We start from the raw sequence: 13,990 nt of genomic DNA, 5'->3' as shown, positions 1-13,990 counted from the left end.
AGGCGAGCTGACCCTAGTGTTTGGACCTCTTCTTATTGTTAGACAATTTTACAGGACCCTTCTATGGGAATTGCCGGCATTCCATTCTCCCAGAGAGTGGGATGTGAATCTGGCCCATTTTTATTAATTGCAAATTCATGCTATGCTGGGTGTCTATTTTAGTAGACATAGGCTTACTCCACAGAGGCTTTAGCAGGCTTCTCCGAAGTACGGAATGCAACCCAAAGAAGCACATTGCTCTCATTTTTTCTGCCAGCAGACTATGTGAATATTTTTAGAAGCCACGCCCTCTCGCGCTGCCCAGATAAATAATTTCCAATGCCAGATGTGCTCTTTGCAAATCAACATCAGGCAGAGAAGAGGGGAGGAACGAGCTCCATGGCTCACACAGTGACATGTGACAAGTTTAAACCAGTAGCATTTTTATAGCCTTCCTGGGCAAAAGCCCCCCACCTTGGGATACGGAAGCTAGAATCACAGGTACCTAGGGAGGCACCAGAGGGGGCTCCAAGAGGGACCTGGCTGCTCATAATCCCTCAGCTTTCTCTCCCAGGGTCAGATGCTAATGCCATGTGCTTTTCTGGATATGGAGCCCAGCATGTGGCCATGTGTCTGCTGCCTTTGCCACCAGTGCCCTTTCTAAATATGTTTCCAGCAAAATGCTGAGTCAGGAAGAGCGCGGCAGATACAGTCGGAAGATAAATCAACATCAGCTGAAATGCATTTTTAAAAACTGTTGGAAGTGCGTGTGAGATGATGAAAGAGAATTTGTCCAGAAGTCAGTCATGGGAGTTCTTATCCTGGCTGTCATCCCTTCACCCCAAACCCAAACAATTTAAGGGGACCTACTGTGTGGCGAGCACTGGGCCACACTCCAAGGAAACGGAGACATAGGAAGCCCACACTGATTTACCGCGTGTGATCTTGGGCACGTCACCTAGACCTATTGGGCCTTCATCATTCAAACAAGGGCGTTCGAAGATGACCCTCAATGTTTTTCACGCTCTAGGATTCTTAGATCCTAGCAGCATCCTGAACAAGCAGAAGGAAGAATGTGTCGGGGAAGGGAAAGGTTTGGTTTCTGTTCGGGTGTGTGTGGGCTTGTGCACCTGCTTTTCACCCCAGGAAATGCCAGGAGGAGAGATTCTTAAGGAGAAGACAAGGAGAGAAAAAAGTGTGATGGAAAGTTCAATCTTTATAATGTTCTGCGTGTCTGCTATTTACCTATACAGTGGGTGGGAGTGCAGATCAAAGTGTGAGTCCCGGGAGCTACAAGCCCAACACCACAGTTCCATTGCTCATGCAAACGAGCCATTCCCCCAGGCTCCTGCCCCATTGTTCCCAGCACAATTGCTTTCAGAATTCTAACTATTCTTCTCCTCCATTGGGAAATTCTATGACTCCATAGGAAGCTATGTGCCTTATCACTTCTGGGACTACATCAGGGGACCAAGAGGTCACACTGTCCCACAGAACCCAATCCCAGGCCAGAGGCTCAAATTCCAGGCCTTGTAAAGACTACATTTCATTCTGAGAGCTCCGGGGGCAGGTGGCAGGAAGAATCTGCAGAGAAAGTTACCAGGGTGGATGACACAAACCCTTAGAAATGTGCCCCTCACACCAGAACCCAGTTCTCTAGCCAGGGCCTGGCCACCACTCTCTAGGGCCCAGGCACCTGCACAGCAGCTGACTCCCTAATTCAGTGTCCTCTCCGATGACCAACTATGTGCGCAGGCGCCTTGGATGCTAAGAGTTGAGCGCTAAGTGCTCCCGGTATTGTCTAAAATCCTCCTGTTTGCCTTGACTCCCCAGGCACGGGGCACGGCACACAGTAACTGCTCAGGAAATGCTCGCTGAAAAGAATGAACAAAGAGACAACAACCCGCAGAGGCAGAACCAGCATCTCTACCGGACAGGCAGGAAAACTGAAGGTCAGGGGAGTAATTTTTCCAAAATGCTGCCATTAGTCAGGGACAGGGTCGTCATTCAAATTCAAACTGCAGGCTACCCAGCTCCAAAGCCACCGCTCTTGACTCACTGCACAGTGCTCAGCAGTGTATGAAGCTAAACACGAGGTATCTTAGTCCTGAAAACAAGCCTGTGAGCATTACTGTTACCCCTAATTTATAGTCACAGAAACAAGATGAAGATGCTTTCCCAAAGGCAAGCAGCTGGAAAGCCACACAGGAGGGGATTTTCTGACTGCACAGCCAGTGCTTCCGCTAGAATAATCCAGAAAGGGAGAAACTTTGAGATCCTCCTTCCTGATTCTGGAAAGAACCACTTTGACCAATTGTTTCCTCCTCATCTTATGGCCTAACACAGAAATAAACAGCCACGGTCAACTACTGGCAAAAACGTGAGGTCATCCTGACATGACTTCAAGGATCCTCTCAAAGGACACTGGTAATTCACGGTTGTGCCATGATCTGCAAACAGAATGGGAACGCCAAGCAAGGAGGCAGTCCCTATGCTGCACCCCCACCGAGGACCACAGCAACCAGAAAAGGGGACAGTGAGAGGTCATTCCCATGCTTTGTCTGGGGACCAAGGATGAAGTGCTCACGTCACCAGCGGCCAATTAGAGGGATCCCCCGGTGTCGGGAGGACTGAGGCCATTTCATAATGAAACCCATGCGGCGAGCTCCGTTTATTTTGAAACCGTATTTGCTTATTTTGCAGACGTGATCAAAAGGACATTCAGAGCACTCCGCAGGAGGCACTTGAACCCTGAGGGCCAGGAGAGCTTGCTTCAACTCCAGCGGCAGCCAGCAAAAACACTGTATGGAAGTAAAGCCCGTCACTGGATGGCATGCTCCTTCCCAGCAGCTCAGGCCACCAGAGTCAGCCTCCCAGTTCCACGGCTGGTTTGGGGGACAGGAGGGCTGGGAGGGAGAAGTACGAGGCATGGCATGGCAGTGACAGAAGAGTGGCAGGGAGAAGGCTCCAACTCTTACCCAACCTGGGGCCCTGCTGGCAACTCAACCACATGGGCTCAAACCCCAAGTCCACTACTTACCGTTGTGTTACCTCGGGTTGGTTACTTAACTTCTCTGTGCCTGGCTTTCCCTATCTGCAGAATGATGCAAATAACAGTGCCCACCTCACAGGGTGGTGAGGATTCAATGTAAGTGATACCAGGCAAACGTGACATGAACTATACAGGCAGTATGTTATTGTTGTTAAGTATTTTTCTGGTGGTCATTGTAGACTCCAGGCTTCCTGAGGACAGTATTTTAATCACCTTTTTATGCCAGCGTGAAGATCGATGTCCAGCACGTAACTGGAGGTCGATCAACACTGGTAAAACTTATGTGTTGGACCTAAACTGGGGTGACTCCCTGCACTGCCTGCCAGGGCAGGACGTGGCCACACGACTGGCAGCCCGAGGCTCCTGCAGCATGCCTCCCTCCCCCCTGGCCCCCAGCTGCGGTCCCCCAGGCCCTGTGCATCCATCAACCAGGCCAGAGCTTTACCTTAATATTGCAGTTGTCATCCAGCAGGATGTTTTCCAGCTTCAGATCCCGGTGGACCACACCATTCTGAAATGAGAAGACAGAAGGAGCGGGAGGGTGAGCAAAGGGAAGTATCTGACAGATTAAAGAAATGTGCCAGCCCGGTGGTCTCTGCCTCCATCCTTCAGGGCTTCTGTCACTGTCATGAAGCTCCCTGCCAGCCAGCGACCAGCGACAGGGGAGCATTAGTCACTTGCTGTGTGGTTAAGGGAAAAATGACTGGAATCCATTCTCCCCCAGAGCCTGTAAAACAGCAGGGGGATTCTTTGTCGGAATGTAATTCCACTGTGTGAACGCACTAGAGTCGCAGGCGGCGGCAAACAATGTCTGTCTGTGAGCTGTGCTTCCCAGGGAAGAAGCAGATTTCTCTGCTGGAGATTCAGAATGTGGGGCTCATAGGCCTCGCTTGTCTGTCTGCCTGACTGTCCCCTGCAAGGCTCACTCAATCTATTATTCAGACCCATGAAGTTAATCCAGATCTGTCCAGAAGGTAACAAGAAGCCCCATGGGCATTTGCTGAGCGGCTAGCTGGAAGGGAAGGTTCTGCAAGTCCTTCTCTGCTCAGCTGGACTCCCGGTGGGGGGGGGGGGGGGGGGGGGAAGGTGGAAGGGGCCAAAGAGACCTAGCCACTGGGCTGACCCCAGCCGGTGGCTGCCGACCCCTGTGACCTGTCCATTCAAGCAAACTCCAGCAAATCTGGGAGCTGACCTGCACTGACAGGCCAGCAGCCTGCTGCTGAGGCTGAAAAGGAGTCATGAACCAACAGGCTGTGAGGTCTATACCACAGGAACAACTGGTGTGCACCATTCTTTATAAAACCCAGTGATCTTTGCAGCGGGGGAGGTGGGGGTTGGACATGGACAGGGGTAGAACCCAAAGAACCAGCCACATTGAGCTGCGCAAACAGCAGGGAGTAAGTTTTCTTATCATTCCACATAAAGAACATTTGCAACAGAAGCTGCTCTTTTAAGCAAACCAACTGGTTAGAACATCCCTGTCTTTCAATCAAGATTTTTAGTTCAGAATCTGCGTGTTTATAGTTGGTGCTTTATTGTTTGTTTTCCTTTCCATGTGACAATTCCTACTATCTCCAAAAGCACCGGCTGAAGAAATGAAAGCTCTATTTCTGCTACTCTTTTTCTAACGCAAACCTTCAAGGATGTTTTTGAATTCAGAAAGACACAAACCAAGGCTCCCAGAAGAAAGATATAGAATCTAAGATCCCCAATTCCTTCTAGTTTTAAAGATTGGGGGCAGTTTTTAGTTTATGTTATTACATTCCTAGTTTTCAGAGTAAGATGGAATGAATCTGCTAAAGCCTTGCTCATACAAAATCTCAAGTATTCACACACCTCATATAATGAAAATATGATCTGTAGTACTTTACGCTGATGCCTGATGATAAGGTACAAAATACTGCATTGACCTAAGTAATCAGTGCCTTTTGAGCCCGCAAAGGTAACTCCAAAAGTGTTCTCATGGATTAAGGATTTTAGATTTGAATATCTTCCAGTAACTTACGGAGCCACTCTCAATTAACCAGAATATTTAACAAACCAGGAGACTCCAGGCTGCAACCATTGAATGAAGAAGCTGACTCTATTTTGGATGCTATGTGGGATTCAAGTCACTCAAAGTGAAAGACACTTCCAGGTGTGACCATTCTGAGGGAAAGTACAAGTACAATGGGAATCATGACTAACATGATTAATGACAATGATGGCTGAAATATGTCTTGGAATTACCAGTGTACTTCATTTCCTTTTCCAGAGACAAAGGGCAGCCTATCAGGCTCTATTATGAGCACATCGTGTTAGGTGTGTTGCAATAAAATGTATGTGTAGGTATGTAACCTATGTGGATATAACCTATGCAAGGAAAGATACCAAGAGCATAGGAAAGTTCACAACCAGTAACTCCACTTCTGGAATTTCCCTCAGTCAATCATTCAAATGAGAGGAAAAGGTTAATATATAAAGATGTGGATCACCATATATATTAAACAGAAATAGGAACCAGCCTTAGTGTCCAACAATCACAATAATTACAGAGAATTTTTAGTACAGAGAATTTTACGGAGAAATTTTAGAATTTTTAGTAACACAGAAGCATGTTCTGATTAAAATACTAAGTGAAAAGGCAAGGCACAAATGTAAAAATACATGCACTGAGGTACTGTGGATCCTGAAATAGAGAAGGGTCATTGGTGGAGAAACAGGGGAAATCTAAATAAAATCTGGAGTTTTGTTAATAACAGTGCCCAAATGTTGGTGTCTCAGTTTCGAAAAACATACTACAGCAATGTAAGCTGTTCCTGTTAGGATACAGTGAGTGAGGGGCATATGGGAACTCTCTGTACTATCTTAGAAACTTTGCTGTACATCTAAAACTATTCAAAATAAGAAATCCAAATTTAAAAAAATAAATTAGGAGTGGGAGGAAGAAGATGGGAAAGAAACGAACAAAAATGTCCATCACAGGTTATGCCTGGATTCTGGAATTATAAGTGATGGTGATTTTCTATTTCATAAATTCTCCATGCACACGACATGAACCGACAGCACCTGTATACTATGAAAAGAATCACGTGGCACCATCAAAACCGTTAGTGACCAAAGCTCTGGCAGGGCTCGCCGTACCTTGTGACAATAGTGCACAGCGGAGACAATCTGCCGGAAGAAGTGTCTGGTCTCCCTCTCGCTGAGGCGTCTCCGCTCGCTGATGTAATCGTACAGCTCCCCCTTGCTTGCGTACTCCATGATGATCACAATCTTATCTTTGTTCTCAAACACTGTGGGGGGAACAGCAACACACAAACACCCTGTTTATCCAGAGCTCACTTATGACTACAGAGGGTGCGAGAGAGGACAGCGGAGATGTCACTGAGCAGGGGCCAAGAGCTGCGGGTCAGGAGGACCAGGTGGATGATGACATCACCGCTATTGTCACTGGACACACCTCTGCACCCTGAGGGGAAAAGTGCCTTTCTTTTCTGAGGGCCCCACACATCACCAGGATGGTTCTGCTAGGCCCTGCCCACCTGAGAAGCCCCGCCCACCAGAACAGCCTGGCCCCGCCCACCGGGGCAGCCCCCTATAGACAGGACCATGGGTGAGAACACCTGCCTTCTATTTTTTTTTTAAGATTTTATTTATTTATTCATGAGACACACAGAGAGAGAGAGAGAGAGAGAGGGGCAGAGACACAGGCAGAGGGAGAAGCAGGCTCCATGCAGGGAGCCCGACATGGGACTCAATCCTGGGTCTCTAAACCGCTGAGCCACCCGGGCTGCCCTACCTGCCTTCTATTAACCTCTCCATACAGACTACCTACCTGGACCTCGGACCTCATAAGCTACTCTGAACCCAAAGTGGGCGGCTGAACTTGTATTTGGTCAAAACCTTCTAGACTTTCCATCTCACCCGAAATAAAACCCAACATTCCAAATGTGGTCTAGCAGGTCCCATGTGATCCTGTGCCCTTCCTAGCCCTGTGTATTCTGTGTATTTAGTCAGTCAGTCTCCCCGACTAGAATGTAAGTGAGGGCTCAGCACTCAGACCACTGACAGAGGCACAATTATCAAATGAGCGAACCCAGAACTTCCTAAGTGCATTGTGGGCGATTGCAGTGAATGATTTACATTAACCCTTACTATGCGCCAGGCTCCTGTAAGGTTTTGAGTACCTGACATGTACTGACTCATTTAAATCTTACAACAAACTTTCAGGGAGATATGGGTAATTTTACCACTTGAAAATTCGGACACAGAGGCCTGGAGAAGTTAAAGAGACTTACACAGTTTGGCTGAGCTGCCAGACGGAATGGACGGAGCTCACCTCTGGCTTCCGGTGAGGATGGGGACCCATGATGCCACAGCCTGGTCTTGCCAGGACCACTGCAAACACCCCAAGCTGGGTCCCCTGCCACAGCCCCTTCCCACTCAACCCCCACACCTCCATGGAAATTGTTTTCCAAATGCTTATAAATGCGTTTCTCTCCCCAACTCTGATATTCCAGTGGTGATGTTCACACTCTGCTAGACTGTGTCCTTGGGAGGAAGCACTGGGCACATGCCCATAGGGGCAGGTTAGGGGAGGCCACAGAGCACAGGTCCTCAGCACCACCTCCATCAAAGCCGCCACTACACTGCTATCTGATTCCTACTTTGGGCTTTCACATAGATGTCCGTTGAGCAAAAACAGCATAAATAATAATTGTCTTGAAATCCATCACTCCCAAGGGACATGGTATAAAAACCTATGTAGGGTACCCAAGACCCTTCCTGAAGGACCCCTGCCTATGTCCCTCCATCTCATCAGCTTGTACCATTCCCCATCAGGCCTCTGATGTCCACCAATGCTGGACCATATGGTCTCTCTCTCTCTCTCTCTCTCTCTCACACACACACACACACACACAGCTGTTTCCCACCTTACCTCTGTCTTTATTTCTTCTTGCCTTACCTGCCCAGGAAACTCCAACCCATCCATCAAGATTGAACTCAAATATGGTTTCTGTTTTGCCTCCCTCTGCCCCTCACTGTGCTCTTCAATACTTTTATCACAGTATTTTCAAACTGCATGGATTTATTTGCTGGTTTACATACCCATTTCCTCTGCCTGGACTTTTAGATATAAAAAGTCTGGTTTTAGAATCAGACACTCCTAAGTAGGATTTCTGGTTCAGCACAGCCTCTTACTTGCTGTGTGACTCTGGGGGAGTTGCTTGCCCTTTCTGTGCCTCAGTTTAGTCAACTGTAAAATGTAAATAATACTAGCAAGTACTTCTTAGAACTGTTGGGAGTGTTTATTGATATTGGGTATGTTAAATGCTTAGAACAAGGACTACACTCACAGCATGTACTCGGTGATATTAGCTATTATTGTCACCATTGATATTATTGGACCCCAGGGCCTTAGCACTGAGCCAGACTCCTAGACATACTCAATGAGAACGGAATTGAACTAGAACATGCCCCAGGCCTGGGTCCTCTGCCCTCCCACACCTTGTCACTGGCTGTTAGAAGCTCAAACCCCTCCAGTTCCTTCTTGGCTCCTTCAAGTCCAGCCAAACCTCTCTGATAAAATGAAGGGGGAAGGAGGAGGGCAGGGTGGAGGAGGAAGGAGAACAGCCAGATAAAATTGGCTGCTCCCGTGTCTGCTGGCCTCGGTGTACCCTGCAGCATTGGCTCCTGCCGGATTTCAGCCTGTTGCGCCCTTTTCATTAACAATCAACTCTGGAAACTGGAAAAGCTGCCTCGGAATGTGTGGCCTGTGCTCCAGAAATGATGGAGTAACGGCCCTGGAGAGGGCAGTGGGCCTTCTCATTTTAAAAAGTGGGGAAGGAAGAAAGAGGAAAAGTACTCTGACAGGGAAATAAACAAGAAGCCTAACATCCCCTGAGAGTCTGCTGTGTCCCCAAAGGAGGCCAAAGTCACTGGTCCCATCAGTGACTATCAGAAAGTATAGCCCACTTTCTGCAGACAAAAGGACTTGTTTCGATGACAGGATTCCACGCTTTCCAGGTGGCCCACCTGATATCAAGCAGGGATAAGATGATTCATTTCAACACTGCTCACTGCACCAAATATTTCACTCCACAGCGAGGCCTACCTCGGTCCTCCTGTCTGACATCCCTACGCACCCCTTGCTCTGCGCACATCCTCGCTGCTTTTCCTGCCTTTCTCTCTCACTCCTCAGCTGACTTTCTGTTTTTAGAGGGGGCTGGGGAACAGTTCTAGATGCATGTGCCATGGAGCACTAGTCTTGAAAGATATTCTGGAGGAAAAAAGCACTCTGTGATTGAGTGTAGGCAACATATTTTGGAAAATACTAACACCTGATTGCCCTTGGGCGGGGGGGGGGGGGGGGGTGTCTGGCTTCTTTGACTCTGAGTTTTGTAGATTGATTTGGCCATAGCAACATATCTACTGACCTCCAGAGGAACGAAGGAGGAGCCAATGTGGTAAACGACGGGTGAATGAGATGGTATCCAAGTTATAAAATCGGCCCGTTACTGTTACAGGTGGGAATTGTGTGTAGCCAGGTGAGAGAACTGTCCAAGTGGCCAGGCAGGGCTCCGGGACACCACGCTTACCCCTCTCACAGGCCCCGATTGTAACCCTAGATTAACTAAATGCAAATAGCTGTTCTATACTTGGTACATCAGTAATTCATCAAGGAGGCCCCATGGTGTTACATATGAAGCTTCTAGTCCTTTCTGATAACAGCGGCACTTACCAAAGGTCTACTAGGTGCAGGCAAAGCACTGAGCTTATTAATAAGTATTTTGCATGAATTATGTCATAGGGCTTTGGTCCTATGAGAATCCTCATCGTACACATGAGAAAAATCAGAGTACAGCCAGGTTAGTAACTGCCATAGCCACAGAGTGAGTCTGAGGCAGAGCCAGGCCTAGGCCTGTAGTCTGAGTGCACATGCCACTCCTAGCCACAACCCCATTTTACATATACATGAACTCCCTGAACCTAGGTCCCCTCATCAATCAAATGCAGGGCACTCAGTGAGCTCATGGGTCTTGCTCCCTTGGGGTGGCACCTGCCTCTTAGCTAGCTCCTGCAAAACAGAACCCTAAGCCTTTTCTCTCCCTGCTGCCATCACTAAAACATGTTGTGGCTGGCGCGCTTGGGTGGCTCAGTCAATTAAGTGTCTGACTCTAGCTTCAGCTTGGGTGGTGATCTCTGGGTCGTGGGATTAAGCCAGGCTCTGTGCTCAGCACGGAGTCTGCTTGGGTTTCTTGCTCTCTCTCCCTCTCCCTCTAACCCCTCCCCACCTGCCTCACATGTACACTCTCTCACAAAAACACATAAATAAATCTTAAAAAAAAAAAGAATGCCTACTTTTGAGAAACACTGGTACATCTAAAATATATATATAAATTAAAAAAAAATAAAACATGTAGTGGCTGCCACAGAATCATAAAATTTTCGAGCAGAAAGGGCCCTAGGGATCAACCATTCTTTTTCCAGAATAGCCCAGGATTTCTAATGTATAAGAGCAAGGCCTTGGGAATTTGTCCTGAAGAATGACCATCTTCTGCACTCTTGGCCCAAGGCTCCTTGCCCACGTTAAGGTCACTATCAGCGAGGTGATAGGAACACTCTCGGCCATTCTTCTGGCAAAAAGGGCCACTTCCCTTGGGCATTTTTACAACTGGTTATTTATAAGCCCAGAAATCTTGTCTGTGTTTATGTTATTAGTCACTAAGCAAAAGCTTATTTTCCACCAGTTGGGAAGGGTTTCCTTTCTGAAAAATGAAAGCCTGTGTCTCTTGGCCAGACAGTTTTACCCAGAAGCCCGGTGGCTCCAGAATGGTAAGGAAAACTATGGCCCTTGACATGCCAGGCCTACCAGGAAAATCAGAACCCTGAATAGAAACTTAGCTCAGCAGGAGTCAGCCCACAGCACTAGGGCCATGTCCATTTGCTGCAGATCCAGGCTTGAAGTACAACAATACACTTTTATAAAGTACTCGCTCTGGGACTGGCACTGGGGATACTGAGAGAAGATGTTACTGGGTTAAGAATGGGGAAGGCAGGCCAGGCAGAGGGAGCAGCATGAGTAAGGGCAGAAACAGGAGTAGAACCACCAGCAGCTGGCAGGTATTAGGGATTAAGAGACAAGAAAGGAGAGGCAGCCTAGGAACAAGCCATCGAGGCCTTGTGGACCATAGCTGCCCACAAGGAGCTCTGCAGGGAGGGAGTCAGATGTTCCCGAACATGCCAAGAACAGTAAGTAGATGGGACAAAGGCTAAGGCAGCACCCAGGATCCTGGCCTGTGAAATAGCAGCGCCCCTTTCTTCCTGAGAGCCTTCTGCCAGCTCTCCTTCCTCAGAAAGCTTTTTTTGTGGTAAAAATAGATATTTATTGAACAATTACTGCATGCCATGGATTGTCACATTTAATCCTAACAATCCTGTGAGATAGGTATTAGCAGTACCCCTCCTTCATAAATAGGGAACCAGGACTCAGAGAAACAACATGGACAGCACCCAGCAAGGCCTATCTCCCCTGGGTCCCCTTTCTTTCACTAACCATCTCCCTGAGGATATATATATATATATATATATGCCAATACCATGAACATGGTGACTATAAGTCAATACCATGAATATGACAACTATGAGCCAATACCACAAACATGACAACTGTAAGCCAATAGTATGAACATGGTGACTGTAAGTCAATACCATGAATATGACGACTATGAGCCAATACCACGAACATGACAACTGTAAGCCAATAGTATGAACATGGTGACTGTAAGTCAATACCATGAATATGACGACTATGAGCCAATACCACGAACATGACAACTGTAAGCCAATAGTATAAACATGGTGACTGTAAGTCAATACCATGAATATGATGACTATGAGCCAATACCACGAACATGACAACTGTAAGCCAATAGCATGAACATGGTGACTGTAAGTCAATACCATGAATATGATGACTATGAGCCAATACCATGAACATGATGCCTGTATGCCAATACCATGAACATGGTGACTATAAGTCAATACCATGAATATAACTATTAAAATCAATATCATAGTCAATATATAAAGTCAATACCAAAATTCTGCCCATTTTTTAAAAATGGAATTTTGCAGTATGTATTCTTTTGTGTCTGGCTTCATTAGCTCAACACTGTAAGAATAATCCAAGTCTGTTCCATATAATGGAAGACTGTTCACTTCCATTGCTGTAGAGTACTCCATTGAATGAAGGTATCAAGGCTGTATCCATTCTACTGTTGATGGATATTTGGGTTGTTTCCAGGTGATGGTCATTATGAATAATGCAGCTGTAAATATTCTTGCACATGTCTTTCGATGCTCATCAGTAGGCATTTCTGTTGGGCAGTTAGCTAATAAGGATTTGATCCCAAATGTTTGTGGCTCAAAAGCTTCTGTTCTTCCCACCACCTTCCTCCATCATCCAGTTACTTTCCTCAGGTAATACTCAAGTCTCTTTAGTGACCACCATCACTGCTTTTTCTGAAAGTGCTTTTCTATCAATCTGGAGCATGTTCTGCTTTGTGTTAAAGGGGATACAAATGCAACCTAAAGCACAGTCTTTGTCCTGGAGGCATTGCAACATAGCTGGATACAACTAGTAGTGCGCTTACAAAATAAATCAGTACTAACCTGTATGATACAGACTTTTAAGTACCTAGATGATCAGAGAGAAAAATCGGTGAGATAACCACATGCCTGAGAAAGTTCCTAGAAAAACAAGCATGGAACTGAACCACCTAAAATACCTTGGTTTTTGCTCTCATGAGATGGTTTTACCATTGTTTCTGCATCGACTAATATCCAAATTCTGTCCATTTTCTTCTACTGTCCCACAGAGACACCTTCTTCCCAGACATCAACTTGAATGATTTCTCTTGTTTTCTGTTTATTTTCCATTTCAAGGGAGAGTGGGGATTGGTTACCATAGCAACAGCTACTTCTCCAAATTAATTCTGAATTTCATCAGATGTTCAGTTTGACAGTCCAGCTCTGCCTTCTGATTGTCTGGCTTTCACAACCGTGCTAATTACCCAACTCCTAAAGACTCCCTCCTGCTGCCCCCAGGGTGAATAACACAACTTGCATAACTTGAGCAAATGGCTATTACAAAACAACACCCTGTCCTGGGAGAAACACTGATGAGTGAGGAGATCTTGGGATTTTAACCATCCTCCAGCCATTCTAGAACCAAATACAAGAGACCATTTGGAAGAAAATGGGCTTGGGAAGGAAGGGGATGGGAATCCCTTTACAGGATGCTCCATGGAGAACAGGTTACAAAAAAAGGAAGACGTCTGTCTGGTTTACATGTAACCTCAGAAGAGGAAGATAAGTTTGTTGGTTTCAAGCAAAAAGGCCAAGGGCCTAAAGTGGACCAATCAGTATTGTCCTCATGCCTTTGCCTTCAGTCAACTCTATTATCTTAAATTAGTTCACTCTTTCCATGAGATTGTCTCCCCACGTGACAGCATTTTTACTGCTTTTCTGAAACCTCTAACAGGTGTACCACTCTACTCCTCAAAGTCAGGGGTGCACTTTTGTCAAAAATTGTAGGATCCTCATGAAAAGTAGCTTTTTTTTTCATTTTGGAAATGAGTGATCTTTTCTTGTGCAAGAGCTGTCTGCAACCTCATTAGGTCCTTTAATCAATACAAGATCCATTCTTCAAGAGTTTCCTCCCCAGAACTAAATTTCAAGCACTTCATGGGCTCATGGCTTCACAAAATGGTCTTCTGATCCCTTAAGTCTGAAAGCTCATGGCAGTGAGAGTGAGGAAATTACAGCGGGCTGGCAGCTCTCCCACTGTCAATGAGTCGGTCAAAGTTGAATCAATGTGTTTCTTGGTTTGGACAGTGAAAGGCTCTTTTGTTCACTAGTTGTCTTTTCTTAAACCAAAACTCTCTCTAGATGTTGGCTGGCATGTGCCAGGAG

The 13,990-nt window shown here is 46.5% G+C and overlaps 1 protein-coding gene across 2 annotated transcripts in view; it reads right to left on the bottom strand.

Moving 5' to 3' along the window:
* Window positions 1-13,990, bottom strand: part of NUAK1 (NUAK family kinase 1) — a 73,950-nt gene that overhangs the window by 14,526 nt on the left and 45,434 nt on the right. For both annotated transcript variants that reach the window (XM_072844256.1, XM_072844255.1), the window contains exons 3-4: window positions 6,155-6,306; window positions 3,477-3,542 (exon numbers count right to left, since the gene is read on the bottom strand). In XM_072844256.1, the coding sequence (XP_072700357.1) occupies window positions 3,477-3,542; window positions 6,155-6,306 (218 nt within the window). The remainder of the gene's footprint in view (window positions 1-3,476; window positions 3,543-6,154; window positions 6,307-13,990) is intronic.

Source organism: Canis lupus, chromosome 11, assembly GCF_048164855.1.
Source record: "Canis lupus baileyi chromosome 11, mCanLup2.hap1, whole genome shotgun sequence".
In the NCBI taxonomy this organism is placed as follows: Eukaryota; Metazoa; Chordata; class Mammalia; order Carnivora; family Canidae; genus Canis; species Canis lupus.
The sequence above is the reverse complement of the archived record's forward strand: the minus strand, read 5'-3'. Positions and strand labels throughout refer to the sequence as shown.